This window comes from Phacochoerus africanus, chromosome 2, assembly GCF_016906955.1.
Source record: "Phacochoerus africanus isolate WHEZ1 chromosome 2, ROS_Pafr_v1, whole genome shotgun sequence".
Taxonomy (NCBI): Eukaryota; Metazoa; Chordata; class Mammalia; order Artiodactyla; family Suidae; genus Phacochoerus; species Phacochoerus africanus.
In genome coordinates, this window is record NC_062545.1 from 197,250,180 (window position 1) to 197,269,905 (window position 19,726).

Here is a 19,726-nt window from a genome sequence, read left to right on the forward strand (position 1 = left end):
CCTCTTTCAGCCTGGGCTGGATGGGGAGATGATCTACACCTCCGCCCCGGCAGCCGCGTCCAGGGGAACAGCTGGGATTGAGGACCTTGGCAGGAGAAACAGATGTGACCCCTTCAACTACCCATTGCCCTCTTTGGCATCCTGCCTGCTTCTCCCACTTCCTTTCCCACTTGATACCCCCACTGTACAGAGAGCGTTTGCCTCCATCTCCTGGGAGAGAGGAACGGCCACCAGGCGCACAGCCCCGCAGAAGTTGGGCTCAGCTGGGCAGCTGTGATCCTGCTGCGGTATGGGGTGGGCCAGTGAAGGGGATGAGGCTCAGAATAGGGTCTGGGAGACAGGAGTTTGAGTGGGCTTTTCCTGCTCTTCCGGCCCAAGGCTCGGGGCAGGGGAAGAAATGCTGAACCCGCGTCTAGGCGACCGCTACCGCGGCAGCAGCTTCAGCATCAGCTTCAGCATCAGCACCGGCGGGACAGCGACAGCGGGGGCGGCGCAGGCGCACTGTGCCCCGCGGAGCCTGCAGTTGCCTAGCCCCGTGTGCGGCACCGCCACAGTCTGGGCAGCGGCGGCCGGGGGAGGGCTACTACCATGAACTGCTTGGTGCTCCTCCCCAGAGCTGCTCATCCAGGTCGGGCTGGAGACACAGTCAGAGGACCCCGTCGCCGTCGTCGCGCCCTGTCTTCTTTCGGCTCGATCTTTTCCTCCACCTTTTCCTCTTCTTCCTCCACCTTCTCTTCCTGCATCCCCCCCTCCCCCGCCGCGGATCCTGGCCGCTGCTCTCCAGACCCAGGATGCCGGGGGGCAAGAGAGGGCTGGTGGCACCGCAAAACACATTTTTGGAGAACATCGTCAGGCGTTCCAGTGGTAAGAAGAGTTGCAGTCAGAACACCCCCACCTCCATACTGCCCACGCGCGCACCCCCATCCTCCCCATCCCATCTCTCTCCCAAGGGGTGGGGGGAGGATGCAGACAGCCCTACCTGGTGGCTTCAGTTCCGGGCTGGACCTGATTTTAGGTGGGGGTGGGAATGAGGTGGCAGAGGAAAGTTAGTTGCATCCCCTCCCCACTACTACTCACCCCCTCCCACCTGTCCGAAGCCAGAACAGGAGGAAGCCGAGGTGGAGCAGCGGGTAGGGTGCAGGTACATCTGGAGAACAGGGTTGAGTTTCGATTTTGTTGAGGGATATCTTTCTTGCTCATCTTTTCCGTACATTTTTCCCCCAAGTAGGCTGCAGAGATGGATTAAATTGTTAGAGTTAACCTCAGTGGAAGGTTTTCTTAAGTTGGGGATGGCTGTGAAAGTGGCTGCTTAATAAGATTTAAGTCTCTGGAATGGCTTTCAGGCTCAATGGGCACCGCAGAAAGGAGTCTTGTGTTGGAGAGAGTAGTTGGAGTTGATCCTAAGAAAGAGAGTCAGTTCTTAAAAAAAATGGAAAGGCAATTATTATGGTCAAATTTGTGTTTAAAGTTTCTTTTTTATGCCTTGTGCATTGGTCTCTATTGATCTATATGACATATTTGATTTGACTTAAACAGGAGAGAGAACTGTAGAAGTGAAACAGTGGCTACTGTGCTGTTTAAGTAACTGGATAAAGAATTAAAAAAAATACCATTCTACCTTGCTACTGACATTAAGATTTTTTTTGCCTTAAAGTGTCTTTAAATTGCCACCCATTTATGCATTAATTTCCTCCAAGATATCTAAATGGGGATGGTTGTATTTTTCACATTTTAGGAACTTATAAGCTTTGCATTTTACTGAAATTTACATTTAATTGTTTTTAATTCTTTTATCTATTTTTCAGTTTTACAAACAAGATACATGAAATATTCTCTAAAGCTTTTTTTTTTTTTTTTTCCTTTCAGAGGTCTGTTATTTTGAGATCCTTTGCTTGGAGAGTTATGAGAAAGACATTTCTGCATATTGATTAGTAGTAGAGCTTGGACCAAAACAATGGAAATACTCCATGCAATTCCACAATCATTGTTTATTCCTTCCTTTATTCAATGATACAGTATTTATTTGGGTGTCTTATACAAGAGACACCCTGTGGGGTCCTTTGGCCAAAAAAAGAATTAAGACACTTCTGCTGTCAAGAAGCTCCCTGCTTAGTGGGCAAAACAGAGGTGCACTGAAATGATAATAAATAATTAAATACAATTTTGTTTTTCCTGAATTGGTAGATTAGGTTATATTAATTTTTGGGGTTGTGATCTTTTCAAAAATTAGGCTTGCAAATATTTTCCTTGATTTGGGGACTATATATATTTCAGTGTCCTAAGGTATTTTTCATCAATCTCTACATGGCATTTAGTTTTAATTTGAGGCTAGTGATTTTATTTCTTCACATTTGGTGAATGCCTGATACTATGCAAGTCTTGCACAGACTTTTTGGCTTGAGAAAAATAGCTAATAGACCTGGTTTGGTTTTTTTTTTTTAAACTATAATATATATTTTTGCCATTCCAGGGTGATTTCAAATGTGTTTTTGATTTTGTGATCATGTAAAATACAAATTCATAATGGTAGGCAATTTCTTTGTTTATACATTACTTTCCAATATTAGTATTATACAAAAACCTAGAGTGTAGGGGGATGTTACTGTTGAAACAACCAGTTTGGGAAATTTAAAGGTTATTGAAATAGCTAATTAAGATATATCAGTCTTATTTCAGCTTTCTCATTCTCTTGGGTTATATCAACTCCATGTAATTTGGTCTGTGAGAGGACTTTTCAGAGAAGGCCTTAAAAAATAAAATCCGCAGGCCCTCTGTTGCTCTGCCTGGTAACCAGGAAATAGATGAGAATTTACTGGCAGAAGTTTACTCATATAGGATCTTTGGTTGAAACTTCTTATCCAGACTGGAACTATGAGCAAGTTTTTAGAATATCTTTTATTTCTGGTATACCGTGAAATTAAGACTTAATGCGGCTTAGAAATATCTGCTTCTGTTGCCTCCATTTTACATCTGCCATCCAAATTAACAAATGCTTTATCTTTTTTACACTTTGTGTTCATAGTTGCTTCACTGCTTTAATGTTTCTTTCCATGGATAGCACCAAGTGAAAATGAAAATTTATCTATTTCGGCATTTTAAATAATACTTCTAACTTCTTACGGCTAACTTTTAATACCAGTCCTGAAAACCTCTGAGCTTTGTTTGAGATGTGTTAGACATTTGAGATAAATATATGCGTGTGTGTGTAATCAGTACTAGAAAGTCTCAGTGCTTCTTGTTCAGGAAGAATCTCAGAAATTGAGAATTACAGTATTAAATTTCTCTACACATATGTGTGGGAGTATCCCACAGTTGTTACCATTTCTATAGGATTTGGTAGAGAAATAGAAAAATTCATTCTGAGAAATTGTTTAATTGAGACTAACAGAGAAAATTCCTTTCAGGGTTCTCACAGACAGATTGAGTTTTCACAGTGAAGATTTCATTATTCACTAACTTAACAACATTGAAACTGAAGTATTGGCAGAGCTTTAATGGAAAAGAAAGAAGAGGAGGTAGCACTCCCAATACATTTAAGAATTGAAGAAAGATGGGCTGGGATTAACTACTTATCTTTATCTCCACAAAATGCTTCTTTTTCTGATACAAGATCATTTTCTTCTTATGAAAAGATCAGATCTTTTAGTGAGAGTCAAATGGAATAGGAACATATGCTGAGATACATACACATAAACATACAGACGGGTATCCACCAGACGCAGAGGAAGAAAACTCTCTCTCTTTCACACATACAAAGAACAAAAGAGAGATGGAAAAAGTAGCAGAAAGGTAGAAAGAGAGAGAAAGAAAGAGGGAGGCAGGGAGGGAAGGAGGGAGGGCGAGAGAGAGAAGGAGGAACCTGAAAGGGCAATGGACATCAAGAGAAAACATCAAGCCTTTATTTGTCCACAGATATCACTAATGAGCTGAAACCTCAGCCAATTAGAAGTGAATCAGAGAACTTTTTTTTGTGCAGAGCAAAAGAGCAAGAAGTGTGGGATATTTGGGTATAGCTTTTAAACATGAGGATTTCTTAATAAAGTTCCAAACTCCTCAGCTGCCATTTCCCAGAATAAGTGCTGCATTCTTTGCCCTAGAGTAGCACCATAGCCTATTCGCTGTTATTCTACACCTCTTGGGATTGGATTTTTATTTTTCTTATTTTGTTGACTCAGTCCATTATGGGAAAATGTTTCAAATTGATACTGGCGATTCAAAGTCTATAAAATAAAATAATGAGCACCGTTGAGTAGGATGGATACAAACATAGTTTATAGCCAAACCCCATAATAGTAGAAGTAGGGAATTCCTCTTTTTAGTTTCAGGTTAAATACAAGATAATTTTTAGACAAATAAAAGGAATTACAATCATTTTTAACATAGGATTCTAGTAGGAATAGATTGCAGATTATTACTTTAAGACATTGTAAAGATCAAAAGAGTAAATGCAGTAGCAAGGTTTAGGTACATTTTTGGCCATTAGGTTCAAAGTGGGTTGCTAGGAAGCAGAAAGTTTGGGAACCATGTTGTAAATTCATTACATGTGTGCAAAGTCTCATAGAAGCGGCATCCACAGTGCTTACTGACTAAATCTGTGTCTGGAACATCAATATGCCATCTTCTCTTAATTGAATTTCAGTATGTATGCAAGCTCTTCATCAGTATATTTTGGGCTGTAGGGAGCGGCACAATTTTGAGTAGAGGGTAAGTACCTGAAGGAAAGCAACAGTTATTATTTTTTAAGAATTTTAGGTGAAATTGTAGATTCAAAAACCAAAACTTTCAAGGCCTTCTATCTGATTACTGCGTTGGGCAGTATATTTTATATGTATGTTGTCTTTGGTTCTGTAACAAATAGGCAAAAATGGTTAGTTTGGGTGTCAGTAAACAAGATTGCCATTTTGAAAATTTATAACTACAAAAATAATGTCTTTCAAACTAGAATTTAACTATTCTTTAATATTTTAGACAGTATGAAAAAATAGAAATGTTTTTCTCTTTACAGAAAAAGGGGGTTTAGGAAGGAAGAAAACACAGAAGGCAATATTTTATGAGCTACTTAACCTTCAAGAGAAACAGCTCAATGTACTCAATTTTCCATTTTTCTTGAAATACCTGGTTGCACAAGCACTTCCTTTACTCAATGCTGCCTTATTGATAGGGAAATCCAAAATCATTTTTGTGCTATAATTTATACTTGTAAACCTGAGATCTTAAATAAAAACCTATAGAAGAGGACATGGAGAACTAGTGATTTAAAAACAAAGCAAAAAAAGGAGGGAGTTCCTGTCGTGGCTCAATGGTAACAATCCGACTAATATCCATGAGGACTTGGATTAGATCCTTGGCCTTGCTCAGTGGGTTAAGGATCTGGCATTGCTGTGAGCTGTGGTGTATGTGGCAGATATGGCTCAGATTTGACGTTGCTGTGGCTGAGGCATAGGCTGGCAGCTCCAGCTCCAATTCAGCCCCTAGCCTGGGAACTTCCATGTGCCTTGGGTAATAACTCAGAAGTATCATCCAATTTAAAAGAAATTGTGAAAAATGATTATTATTATGATTATTTTTGGTATAGAGTACTTGATATTTTTTTTTTCTTGAAAGATCTAAACCACTATTCAGGAAATGTTGGTAAAACCATTTAGTGTTTTTGAAGCTTGGTTTGCCCAGGTCTTAGAATGTACCACTTTTATTTTTAAACTATCATAGAGGTAAAACTATACTGACCACTTCCTAAATCATATATAAATAAGCCAAAGGACTATCCTTTGTTTAGAGTCTATGCTGCCTTATAAAAAAACTGAAGTACTTGGTTGACTGGAGATTTTCTTGTCCCAGGACACTTGTGTTCACTAGAAATTGCTCTGTTTGTCTATCTTTTGCTTTATTCTAGGGGTAGAGTGTATAAGAAATCCATGTGCCTGGCCATTTGTCAACCTCCCTCCTAAAAAAAGCCTATAAAACACTATTTTTTAATAGAAGGGAGTAGAAGGGATTGTTTTAATTAACGGTGACTATTTTTCCATGAAGAAATCCTTTAGCTTAGTCAATATTTACCTTTTACTTACAATGTTCCTAATAGCTGCTTCTCACCATGGATGAACAATGCTTCCACATTCCCCAGTGTCTAGCCTGGAAAAAGGTGGTACTGCTCTCCAGAGCGCTGTCACCACAAGAGGTCACTATAGGTTCTGCCACTGGTAAACCGAGTAATTAATGTCTGTTTCTCTTTTCTGTCCTTTTCAAGTTTGATTGGCAGTCAAAATCAATGCAGTTAGTTGTTATTCTTGGGAAAAAATAGCCAAAACAGAAGTCACATGGGAAAGTGAAATGAAGAAAGGTGTTGATTTCTTTTAATTATTACAATTTTTCTTATTTTAGTTGATGGTGACCAACATTTTGTGACTAAATGAATGTGATACTAGTAAACACAGTTTATGTAAAGAAATAAAGTTAAGTACATTTTAGACTAATAGAATACTTATTTAGCAGATGAACAAAATTTTTTTTATAGTAAATCATTTCAGTGAGGTGATAATATACATGAAATATAAGATTTTGTAGAGTACTAAAGTATAAATAATTTTCATTCTAGAAGAATGAATGTTTATTTTCTATTTTGACCAAAAATCTCCTCATCAGATGTCTTGATATAATTCAGGTTAAGTTGGTAAAGTAGAATCAATTTATGACACTGTTTTGATTTTATTAAAAGGCAGTTTACAGATTTACAGTTACTTACCTAAAGCATTATTTAATTCTAGTATTTCAATGTTATCCAAACTTTTAAAATACAATACAGAGCTAAAGTAAATATTTTTCAAAATTCTTCAAGCTTATTACACTCTCAAAAAATATGATCGGAGATATATTACTTTAAGATGCTTTGTTTCCTATCAATCATCATGTCTGAATCTTGGTTTTAGGGATTTCTTTTCTTTTTTGGTAGAGTTAGAAACAATGTTTTGAGAGATGCTCCAAAATGTCCCAAACAAAATTAGTTTTAATGGGAAAAATTAAAATATGCCATAAAGCACTTTTATGAGTAACAGAAGTTCATCATGAAATCAAGTAAATGTGAATAATAAGCCACAAAACCAGTGGTAATCATTGTTGTGGAAATTGAGTTCAAAGAAAGTAGTCTTGATGTGCTCTATAAAGTAAACATTTGTAAAACAGTTTCCTTTACTAATAGAATTTAAAAAACTCCAGTCTTATGTTCTTACTGTACAGACACACAAAAGAAAATGCTATGTGAGATGAAAGATATGTTAATTAGCTTGGTTGTGGTAATCATCTCATGATGCCTATGTGTATCAAACCCTTAGTCGTACACTTTAAATACATAGAATTTTTATTTGTCAATTATACTTCAGTAAGCCTGAAAAAACATCATCAGTGTGTTCCACTAAATAGCCTAACTTAATAATGAATAACTTCTTTTCATCATTGAAGGATGACTAAAAAGAATAATTTAAATATTCTCATTTTCTATCACCTGGAAGTTTTAAAATTGGAAAGAGCTGGTCTTGAAAGATTTTTGATTGAATGAGGGCAGTGACAATATTGTCACCTATATCAGTGTGTATTTTCGGCATGATTTGAGTATTTGGTTGTGTGTAGATATGATGACTAATAAAATAAATATTTGTATACATTGTAGATAACAGTTTGCGATATATTGGGTTTTCACATGGGAAAAGAGGAAAATTAAATAAAGGTTAAATAATTTATAAAGGAAAGAGTGGTTGGAAAATTACTTGAAATTTTATTGCAGTGGGTTTCTTTCTTGGGTCTGGTCCCATCAGAGAAATTTAAGTACTAAGTACAAAGTATGAACTTACATTGATTTCACGAGGTCTATCGGTTTGAGATTTGAGCTTAGCTGCATAGGCAGCAGTTTCTGGGCTGTCAAGGAAATGTTGGTGTATGACTAAGGTCCTTGAAGATAAGAGTTACACCTCACACACACTTTTTTTTTTTTTTGCCTTTTGCCATTTCTTGGGCCGCTCCTGCAGCATATAGAGATTCCCAGGCTAGGGGTCGAACTGGAGCTGCAGCCGCTGGCCTACGCCAGAGCCACAGTAACTTGGGATCCCAGCCGCGTCTGCAACCTACACCACAGCTCACAGCAACGCCGGATCCTTAACCCCCTGAGCAAGGCCAGGGATCAAACCCCGCAACCTCATGGTTCCTAGTTGGATTCGTTAACCACTGTGCTGCGACGGGAACTCCCTCACACACACTTTTATATTGTCCACTGTGAAGACTGGAGAGCACTGAGGACTAGCTGAATAAATGTTTTTGATTTTGTCTCCTAAATTAACCAAGCCTAGAAGTGATTTTTTCCCCAAACAGTGCTGGTTGAATCTACTAAGTAAGCTTGTATCAGTAATTGTTGCATAGTTTAAAATATTTAGTTAACCAATATGTATATCTGAAGACAGAAATCACCTTGTATAGGGTAAATCAGATGGGACTCAGGAGAGCCTGAAAAATGAATGTGTAAGTGAGTCCACTCTCATCTTTAGTTCCAGCTCGAGTTACCACTGAAGTATTTTCTATCATTTTATTCTTATCTCTAAGGGCTTAAAAGGAGACTGTTTTATATAGGAAATAACTGTTTAGAAATTCGTTGATTCTAACTAAACTGTTTTAAAAAACAATTTTGCAATTAGGAGTTAACTGATGGTAAGTTTTATCCTTGGGAATTGATCTGTATCAGTTTACATATCTTCTGAGTGAGTTTTGCCTGGAGGAGCACTTTCAGTCCTGTGCATAGGAAGAGGCAAAATAGATTCTAGCTTTTTAGAGACTGTGAGGTCAGCCTCAGATCACCAAGTTTAAATGAAAATCAAACAACTCACTTAGATTGAGAGCAAAAGTTCATTTTTATCCTCATTTTTTCTGTAAGCCTTTTCTGTCTGCTGCCATATTTTTCATTTGGGACAAATTACAGCACAATGAATTCATTTTCCTATGTTTATGGCATTCAGATAATAGAGGAATTTTTCAATGAGGGTTAAATTGTCCCCTAAATAAACACTCCTAAAAACAACCCCTATCCTTTTATACTTCATACTCTTTTTAATTAATCATTCACTAATGCAAGAAAAATTTGTTGAGTGCTCACTGTGTGCTAGGCACTGATCTAAGCACTGTGGATGCATAATTAACATGATAATAAAAGCAATGTTTTTCATTTTTTATTCCTATGAGGGGCAGAGTACACATTGGTTGGGCTCCAGAGGATCTGGAGGCTTGCATTAAAATCCTAGTTTTGATCTTACTAGCTCTGCGACTTATCTATACATAGTTTTCTCCTCTGTAAATTGCAAGTAATAATAGTACCTAGTTTACAGTGTTGGGGTGAAGATTAAATGAGGTATGACATGAAAAGTGCTGAGAACAGTGCCTGGTCCATAACAAGCACCATATCAATATCACTATGTTAATTATTAATATTAGTTAGTTACTAATTAATCTGTAGTTGGTGCCTTTAATTCTTGGTCACCATTTCCTTTTGCATCTCTTTTCAGTAGATTTCTGGCTATATCATAATGTTGAAATTTCCTGGAAGTTTACAAGTGAGCATACTTTTTGTGAATCCAAAACCTTTTTTTGGGTCTACATTTTTATGGCTTTGCAGGATTTGAGACTTTGCTCCCCTACCATCTCCACACAAGTTCATCTTTTGGCTTTCATGACTTTGCACTTTCTCCTGCCCTTTTCCCTTTATTTTCCTACTCCCTTTCTGTTCTCTTTCCCCTCCTTTCCCCTCCCATTTCCCTCCCTCCTCCTCCTTTACCCTCTCCTGAAGGAAGAATTCAGGTTCAACCTTCAACTGCCTTTTCAGAGCACACTTGTCCTCTGTCAGAATTTAAACTTTATCCTTTATGTTCTCCAGTCCTGTGTTTCCAGGGCCCTATAGAACTTTTCTTGTACTTTTCACAAATTGTCTAAAAGCCAGTGTGGCCAAAGAATTGAATCTGTCATTGGCTGTGGCTTCACACAGTCTTCCTTCCTTTGGTATTTCCCCATTTCTGTCAAAGGTGTCTCTAATATTTTAATTCTTTGGTTTAGAAATCTTAGGGTCATTTTTGGTTTCCCACGCAGAGTAATATTAGCCTTACTTCCTAACGAGGTTATTAACCCCTAGAGGTAAGAATATGGCCATGCTCTTTTTTAGTGTCTCCTGTAAGTGCTGTGTGCAGAGCAGGTGAATTCATAGTCATTATACTGACTCATGAAACATGTCCATAACTGACATCAGATGCAGCCAATGGATGTAATTAGGATGCACCAAAAAAGAAATTATGTAAGTTGAAAGAAGAGTTGCCTCCTACTGGGACTAGAAAAGAAAGATCTTCTCAGAGTGAGGGATAAAAGGTGTGATGTAGTCTCCTTGTTCATTCCCAAAGCAGTTTTTCTACCAGAGCATCCATAGGTAGTCAAGGTGACTGGTAATCTTTCTGGAACTCTGAGGGGGCATTTCCAAGCCTCAGAGAGCAGTACGCTCAACAGAGCAAAGCCATTTCCATCTTGATGACAAAGACTCCTATCCTGGCTCCAGCCATTACTCTTGGTGACACCTCTACAGGATTACAGTAACTACCTTGCAGGGTTCCTGGAAAGATTCATCAAATCTACAAATCTAGCAGATCTTGTTTTGTGCCTCATCATAGCAAGGGCTTAATAAACACTCACCTTTTCCTGTTTTCTCTAACTATGGTGAGGTAGGGAAGATTTTCTTTTTCTTTTTCGGTTACACCCACAGTGTCTGGAGGTTCCCAGGTCAGAGATTGAACCTGTGCCACAGCAGTGACTTGAGCCGCTGCAGTGACAATGCCAGATCCTTAACTCACTGCACCATAAGAGGACTCTTCTTTTTTCTTTTCTTTTTTTTTTAACCTGAAAAAATCAAACTATTAAATAGTTGAGACTTTCCTAAGTCTTAAATGGGTGAATTTGATCTTAAAAACATTTGAAATCATTTTACCAAGGGCTTACTTATTTGGAGAAAAAAATACAACAAACAAAAAACCCCACCATTTTTCCCCCAATCAAAAACTGCTTCTTAGAGTCAAAGAAACCTCAGTTCTTTTTACTTCAGGAACTGGCCTTGCATAGAGATGCTAAAGAAGAAGGCAAAAATTCAAGCTCATTTTTTTAAGATTTAAATTTTTCTATTATAGTTGATTTACAATGTTCTGTCAAGTTCTGCTGTATGGCAAAGTGACCCAGTCACACATGTGTATATATATATATATATGTATATATATATATATATATACATTCCTTTTTCTCACCTTATCCTTCGTCATGTTCCAGCACAAGTGATGAGATATAGTTCCCTGTGCTACACAGCAGGATTTCATTGCTTATCCACTCCAAATGCAGTAGTTTGCATCTACTAACCCCAAACTCCAGTCTACCCCACTCCATCCCCCTCCCCCTTGGCAGCTACAAATCTGTTCTCCAAGTCCATGAGTTTATTTCTTTTCTCAGACTGTTTTTGTAGCTGGCTCAGTGAAATCCGGCCAAAGGACAGAAATGAATTAAGTTTGTAATCTGTATCTTTCCATTGAACAATTAGTTTTTATTGTATAGACGGCAGAAATTAAAAAAAGGGCAAAGTTTTAGAAAATTAATTGGATTATAAATGCATTCAGAAAATCCTCACTTCTGTTTTTCTACCAGATGTGGAGGTTAGACTAGTCTTTTAATTGAAATTCTTCATTAGTTATCTTGCCATTAGTGTTTGATTGCCTTAAAATGTTAACTTCAAAGAAAATATAATCTCTTCTGAACAGCTGTAGTTCATTTGCAAAAACAAGGTTTGCTTATTTGCAGGGTGGAAAAATGATGCTTAAACATTAAATATGTAATATTTTCCCCTGATAAACATATTTTGACTTATTTAGCTTTTATCTAAGATTATAAGATTATATAAGTAGTGAATGTCTGATGTCTAGCTATTTTAAGACATTTCATTGTAATAAAATTCAGTAAAAATTTGTTCTAATCTATATCAGGGTGAAGGTTTTCTGTTGTACTATGAAACCACAAATCATATAGGATATTGTTGCAGTTATCTTTTGCTTTGAATGATTCTGAGTAGTATATATTTTCGAAACTTATCTTTCATGAACATAATGCTAATTATTAAAAGTAGAAACTTTGAATTGTTGAACATTTTGTGGTGTGTAGAAATATTTTCCATAACAAAATTGCTATTGTTCTTACCATTAGAATTTCAGGAATATATGTTAAAGTATCTCATTCTGAACCACTTTGTCTAGATGGAAAATGGTAAAGTTAATGCCATCAAAGAATCACAGAAACTTGAAAATGTACCTTTGATCTTGAAGGAGATGAAAAGTGGAGGGATATTTTAATCTTTGATGACAGCTGAACAAGTTTGAATAAATTAACAGATTTTTTTTGCATATTTCAAACTCCCACAGTGATACAATATTATTATATAATAATTAGTCTCATTGTAGAAGGTACAAAGTGTATGTGTCCACACACACACATAGACACACACATTTCCTTGCTATAAAGCTGCAGGATAAAGGTATATTTATAAAGACATAAAACATACCAGCCTTATAGTCTATTATTGACATAGTAGAAGTGGGTAATGTACATAACAGAAATCAACATTGTGGATGTAGGCATGGCATATAAATTATTTATGCTCTTGTTTAGCCATCTGTTTCAGGATTTTATTTAATAAAATGTGCTATATGTGCTTCAGGGATTGTTCTGCTGTTATTGTTCTCTAAAACTTAAACATATCTAGAGATATCACTTGCCCTAAAGACAAGTTTAAAAATAATATATGCTCCATGATTTAAATTCACAAGTTTCTAGAGTACAGGAAAATGTGCATTAGGACACCTAATTTTTAAATCTAATTGTCAGTTTGTTGAGGAAAAATACCTAGTACGGTCCTTATCTATACTCTTGACAATGTCTAGCATTGTTCTAATGATTCCTTATTTTTTTAATGAATTTTATTATGTTTATTGTTATACAACAATCATCACAACCCAATTTTATAGCATTTCCATCCCAAATCCCCAGCTCATCTCCCCACCCCCCAACCTGTCTCATTTGGAAATCATAGGTTTTTCAAAGTCTGTGAGTCAGTATCTGTTATGCAAAGAAATCCATTGTGTCCTTTTTTTAGATTCCACATGTAAGTGAGAGCATATGATGTTGCTGTCTCATTGACTAACTTCACTTAGCATGATAATTTCTAGGTCCATCCATGTTGGCGCAAATGCCCTTATTTCTTTCCTTTTAATGGCTGAGTAATATTCCATTGTGTATATGTACCACATCTTCTTTATCCACTCTTCTGTCGATGGACATTTAGGTTGTTTCCATGTCTTGGCTACTGTATATATTGCTGCAATGAACATTGGAGTGCATGTATCTTTTTGAGTCATGGTTTTCTCTGGATAGATACCCAAGAGTGGGATTGCTGGACCAAATGATAATTGTATTTTTAGTTTTCTGAGGAATTGCCATACTGTTTTCCACAGTGGTTGTACCAATTTACATTCCTACCAGTAGTGTAATAGGGTTCTCTTTTCTCACACCCTCTCCAGCATTTATAATGATTCCTTATTGACTATATGATTTTAAATAGGCATAAGAGTTTTTATATTTGATTTGATCATTTAACAAACATTTGCTGTGTACAGTGATGAACTAACAAACATGGTCCCTACTCTCATGGAATTTGGAGTCTGGAGGGGGGATAGGCATTCAGCAAACCCACACCAAATATAAATTGTGAATTGTTGTAAGTATTTTGAAGGCAAAGGGGAGAGTGCTTCATAAAGAGTAACAGAGACTAATTTGGATTGGGAGATGATGTCAGGGAAGATTTTTCTAAGGAAGTAGTATTGAATTGAGACCTAAGGAGGGGGCAAGAGAAAATGAATAGCTAAGTTTGTGAAGCTTGAAGGCCAGTATAGTTGGATTTTGGTGGAAAAAATACAGGAGGGGCGGGGGGAAACAAGGGTGTAGAGATAGTTGGAGGCCTGACTATTTGGGATAAGTCTTTTGCATTGTATTCTGAGTGCAGTGGACAGATATCCTGGCCACAGGGGTCACTTGCTGTATGACAACAGGTTGGGTTGGAGAGAGGGACAGCAATAGTAGGGACCAGCTAGGAGATGGTTGAAGTAGTCCAGACAAGAGATGATGGTGGGTTGGCCTGGGATGGTGGCAGTTAGACAGAGAGAAGCAGATGTCTCTGTTGTTAAAGGTGTTAGGGTTTAATGATGAATTAAATAGCATGAATGAAGAGGTGTGAAGGATGAAGGTTTTGGCTCAAGCATCTGGGCCTAGATAGAAGTAGGGGTAGAGATGGAGAAAACTGGAAGGGAGCCAGGTGTGGATTGAAGCTCTGGAGATCACCTGCATTATCATTTTGTCATCAAGCTCCCTTTTCACTCCCTTGAGGTAAATAAGAATGCAGCCAAAGAAAGCTTAATTCAGTGCGGCTGTGTACAGAGGCGATTTCTGTATTCTACTTACAGAGGTTTAGAATTGTGTCTCACAGGCCAAGTAACTGGCTTCGTCAGTCTAATCTTGTGGATTAGAAACACGGAGCATTAGAATTTAATAGGAGACTGGTTCAGATGAGAAAGTAAATTTTTTTTTGGTCTGTATGTGTGTATGTGTGTATATATGTATGTTTCCAAAGTGGGTTTTAAAAATTGAGATGTAATTGATTTACAATATTAGTTTCAGGTGTACAACATAGTGATTCAAAATTTTTATAGATTATACTTCACTTATAAGTATTATAGTATGTTGGCTGTATTCCCTGTGTACAAAAATCCTTGTAGCTTACTTATTATATAGCAGTATACCCCTGTCTTTCCCAACACCCCCCCCCCCACCTTTCTCTATGGGTAGCTGACACCTCTGACTCAAACCCAACCTAAACCCAGATTGGGGCTTGAACCCACTTGTTAAAAACTAGAATCACTCGCCTGGTGTCTGGACTTACTGAGGTTCAGGTTTTTTTGTGCCTCAGTGCAGAAGGAGTTCAGCAAGAGACAAGGTGATAGGCAAGAAATAGATTTATTAAGATGCTTGTGAGAGAGGCAAGTGGGCAGGTAAGGAGGCTCTTTCCCGAGGATTAGGTGGACTACATTTTTATAATCAAAGGAAAGTAGGGAGTAGGAAAAGACCACCTTCTTCCTTGTTCTTTGAGTAGACATCAGGTTTACCTCACTAGCTCCTCCTTCATATCTGGTAAGAGAGTTAAAACTAGGACTGTCATGGTGCTTATTCAAATCAGCAGAGGGGTAGTAATGTATGCTAAAATATTTTGAATCATCTCAGGTGTCCATATAGGCTCTCCTATTTTGGAATGTCATCTTTCTCTTAAATTCCTGTCCTTGGTCCTAAGGATCATTATTTTGCTGAACTTGAATGCAGGCCTCATTTTCTTTCACTTAATGACCTGGGGCATATCTTGTTCTTTTATTTATGGTTTTATAGTTGAGCAAGCCTGCTTCATTCCACGAAAGTTCCGATGACTTTCTTGAGCAATCATTAACTTACAGAGGTCTCCCAAAGTTCCCTAGGTTTCCCTTTCTATCTATGGTCCCCACTTGGGACTTCTATAACTACCTGTGTAACTATCCTACTCTATCCCTATCATTACCACCAGCTTGTTCTCTATATCCAAACAGAGTAAATTTTTGAATAAAACCAAACTGTAAACCAAATCTAACCTTATAATGAATATTTGACTATCCAGCATTGTTGAAATACCCCCTTCAGTCCTGTTAGAAAATGTTAGTGGATTGCTGCATGAATTTTGTGTTGCTTTTAAGCTCCAAATTTCCCTTCCTGGCCACTGCTTTTTGGAATGTGAATTAATTAGCTCTTGGAACCAGAGGATTGTGGAGGGCGGGGTAATACTTGGAGCTGTGACCACCTGACTCAAGTCCTTCCCTCAGGAGGCCCTGTGATCCAGGAGAAGAACTGGAGACCACCCTTAGTGCACTTTACCTCCTCTGCTGGAGGAGCTCTGTGCCAGCAATTTAGGGCTTGGGAATAAGAATGATGATTTCTGGGTGGTGTGCTTCTCCAAGATTAGAGCTAAAGAATACAGTCAGAGTGAAAACTCAGTTGACTTTCCTCAGAAGCAGCATTAGACCTTTGAAAAACTACTGAATGGGTTTATTCAGTGTTTCTAGCTTCTCTTTGTAAAGTCCTTTCTCTTCTTGCTTCTACCCCATGTCTTCTCTTTTCCTCACTACTCTAGAATTCTTTTGTGTCTTAGCACTTCTTAAAATATCTGAAAATTTCTCTCTGCTTCTTCTTTGAAGTACTTCTCTCTAGGGTAATTTGCATAAAAAAGATGAGAGGAAGACAGGTTTAACCACTGTCCCACCAAAAAAAAAAAAAAAAGATTTTCCACCCTTGTTAATGTCCATGGAATTTCTGGATCAGGGAAAGATGTAGTATTCATAAAAACATAAAATAAAACAAAAACCTAAATAACCATCTAGTCATGCCAGGTACAGGTAATGCTGTAACAGCTCAGAGGGAGTTTCTTTTCCTAGAATTGCTATACAAAGGAAGAAACATCTCACATGCTTTTAAATTGTTTTCATTGACTGAATATAACCTTTCTTCTTCCAGAAACGTCTATCAGCAGAATTATTGACCTCATGTTTTACATATCCCTTTAGGAATGGGATTAATATGTAGTAGTATTAAAATGAGTGTAGTTATTTTCCTTGTTGTCTGAAGAAATAGCCCTGTAAAGAGGAAGCGCTTCCTTTATACTGAGTGTAAACTACAGCTTAAGCAGCAGTTTAGAAATACAGTGCTGGAATAGAAAGGCTTAGGCAGTGAGGCCTAATTTTGTCTTTCTCTCCCACTAGATGCCCTTTCCCTATATTTGCTCAGTCCTTTAGCTTCCCTGGCCTGTTTCCCCACCTGTAAAAGGAAGAAAAGTGTGTGTAAGATGAATGGATTCTTGAGCTTGGGAAATCACCTGATGATCTCACTAAAATACAGATTCTGATTCATCAGGTCTGGGATGGATCCCAGATTCTGCCTTGTTAATAAACTCCCAGGTGATACTGGTCCACACTCTGAGTAGCAAGGTACTACAGCAGTTTCCCAAACCCGGCTGAACATCAGACTGACCTCTGTGTCTGTAATTTTTGGTTCCAACCCTAGGGAGTCTATTCAGTGTGTCTACATTAGAATTTAGCAATCTGTATTTTAGATGCTCATAACAAGATTTGATTGTAACTGCCATCATTAGGAATTAATGCAGGAGATCACGGCTTCTCCACCCTGGCCGCATATTAGACAACTGAGAAGATTTAAAAACAAATATTTATGCTGGGCTCTTCCTCTAGACCACCTGAAACAAACTCTTGGAGGTGGGGCCTGGAACAGGTGACTCTTGTGGCCCCTTCAGATCTCCTCAACCTCCATCCCAAAAGAATGTGTAGGCAAAATTGAGAAACACTCATTATAATCCTCATGGGCATTGTGAGTCAGGGGCTTGCAGTTTCATTTTTGACTTTCTGACACTTAAAGAAGAAACTGCTTGTTTTATTTCATGCCCGTCCCGGAGAGGATACTGGCTTTTCTTGAAAGAATAGTGAGATATTTTCAAGCCTTGGACTCCGGCACAGATCTGTCGAGGATCTGCTGTGTGTGGAATTACTGCTTCTGAAATGTCTCACTGGACTACCACCACCTGGCGGGGGTACTTACCCAACTCGTCGGCCCTTTGTAAGGAACATATGTGTATTTAAAACATTTGGAAATGTTTACAAATATCTTCAAGAGCTGAAACACTCTGGATCCAAGGAATGTTTAAGTTTTCAGAATTCATGGCTCTTGCTGTGCTAACAGCTGTGAAGACAAATCAGAATTGGTTTCCCTAAGATCGGTGGATGATTGCCAGGGTATTTGTGCTGCTCTAACAAAGTGCCATAAATTGTGTGTCTTATAACAAATGGGAATTTATTTCTCATGGTTCTGGGGCATGCAGGTTCTAGGTCAGGGTGCTAGCATGGTCAGCTTCGGGGGAGACCCCTCTTTCTGGTTGCAAGATCGCTGACTTCTCATTGTATCTTCACATGATGGAAGATGGCAGAGGAAGCATGCTTCCTCAGCATTATTTTTTTTTCTTTTTTTTATTACTCAAATGAATTTATCACATCTGTAGTTGTATAATGATCATAACAATCTGATTTCACAGGATTTCCATCCCACAGCCCAAGCACATCCCCCAACCCCCAAAATGTCTCCTCTGGAGACCATAAGTTTTTCAATGTCTGTGAGTTAGCATCTGTTCTGCAAAGAAGTTCCGTCTGTCCTTTTTTTCAGATTCCACATGTCAGTGAAAGCATTTGATATTTGTGTCTCATTGTATGGCTGGCTTCACCTAGCATGATAGTTTCTAGGTCCATCCATGTTGCTAAAAATGCTGGTATTTCGTTCTTTTTGATACACAATGGAATATTTCTCATCATTATTATAAGGGCCCTAAACCCAGTCACAGGGGACTTCATCCTCATGACCTCATTGACTCCTAATCACATCCCAATGTCCCACCTCCTAGCACCTTCCCAGAAGGGCAGGGTTTCAACATATCACTTTTAGGACACACATTCAGTCCATAACAATGAGATAGGGATGGTCACTAAGAATTCTGGGCAATTTCCTTAATGGCTTTGTGTTTCTAAACCTTCTGAGCTGGTCTTGCTGTCTAGATTTGCAACTATCTCCCTTGCAGAGGGGTTATCCTTCAGTAACCAGATGGCTTTTCCCTGTTATGTTTTAAAGCCAAAAGAAATGAAGATTTTCTGAGAAGCAATTTTAATTACTATCTTCTTAATATTTGTTAGTAACACCAAATTTGACACTCACCAAAGCAATACTTTTCATGACTATAGGGAAATGGAACAGTTGTGTGAACATTTCATATACACATATTCTTTTTCAGCTGACAGACACATTTCTTAAAGAAGCTCCTGGATATTCTATTTAATGTTTAGCAATTTCCTTCTAACATAACATTTAACACTAAAAAAAACCTGTCTCTCCTTCTTTCTTTCCTCCTCCTTCGTAATATGTTATTTTGTAGTTTAGATCTCAGTATATGTTTATAGGTTTTGGTTTGAAGGGTCAACATTTAAAAATTTATTTTTCTAGGTTCTTTGTTTATATACACACACACACACACACAAAACCCTCACACATAGAAAACGCTCTCTGCATAAATAATACAGCTGTGAAATAATCTTGTACATAATAAACAGTAACAGTTTATAGCTTATAAAGAACTCTTACTACAGTGGTTAGTTTATAAAGATTTTGCTCTTATTATTCTAAACTAGAGTGGTAGGTATCATTATGAAGAAACGAATAACCTAATTAAACTCCCAGGTTTGTCACAGTAGCTCCCTTGGTAGTATTGAGATATGATCTAAGTGCTGGCAGGAAATTTGGGGAAAGGACTTTTAGTGATAATTTGATTGTCATGAATGCTTACCATTTGAAGAGTTGTTATATAAAGGACTTAGCACTAAACCTAATTTTCTCAATTATGGTCTTTTAAAACATTCAGAGATTATAGAAGCAGTTCTTATGTTTTTCCTCCTAAATCCAGAGCACATATTTCTAATGTGTAATCATTAGCTCCTTGAGGTAA

The 19,726-nt window shown here is 37.8% G+C and overlaps 1 protein-coding gene across 2 annotated transcripts in view; it reads left to right on the forward strand.

Moving 5' to 3' along the window:
• The first annotated feature begins 721 nt into the window (after window positions 1–721).
• KCNH5 (potassium voltage-gated channel subfamily H member 5) overlaps window positions 722–19,726 on the forward strand; it is a 285,985-nt gene continuing 266,980 nt past the window's right edge. For both annotated transcript variants that reach the window (XM_047769508.1, XM_047769509.1), the window contains exon 1: window positions 722–864. In XM_047769508.1, the coding sequence (XP_047625464.1) occupies window positions 792–864 (73 nt within the window). In that variant the 5' untranslated portion in view covers window positions 722–791. The remainder of the gene's footprint in view (window positions 865–19,726) is intronic.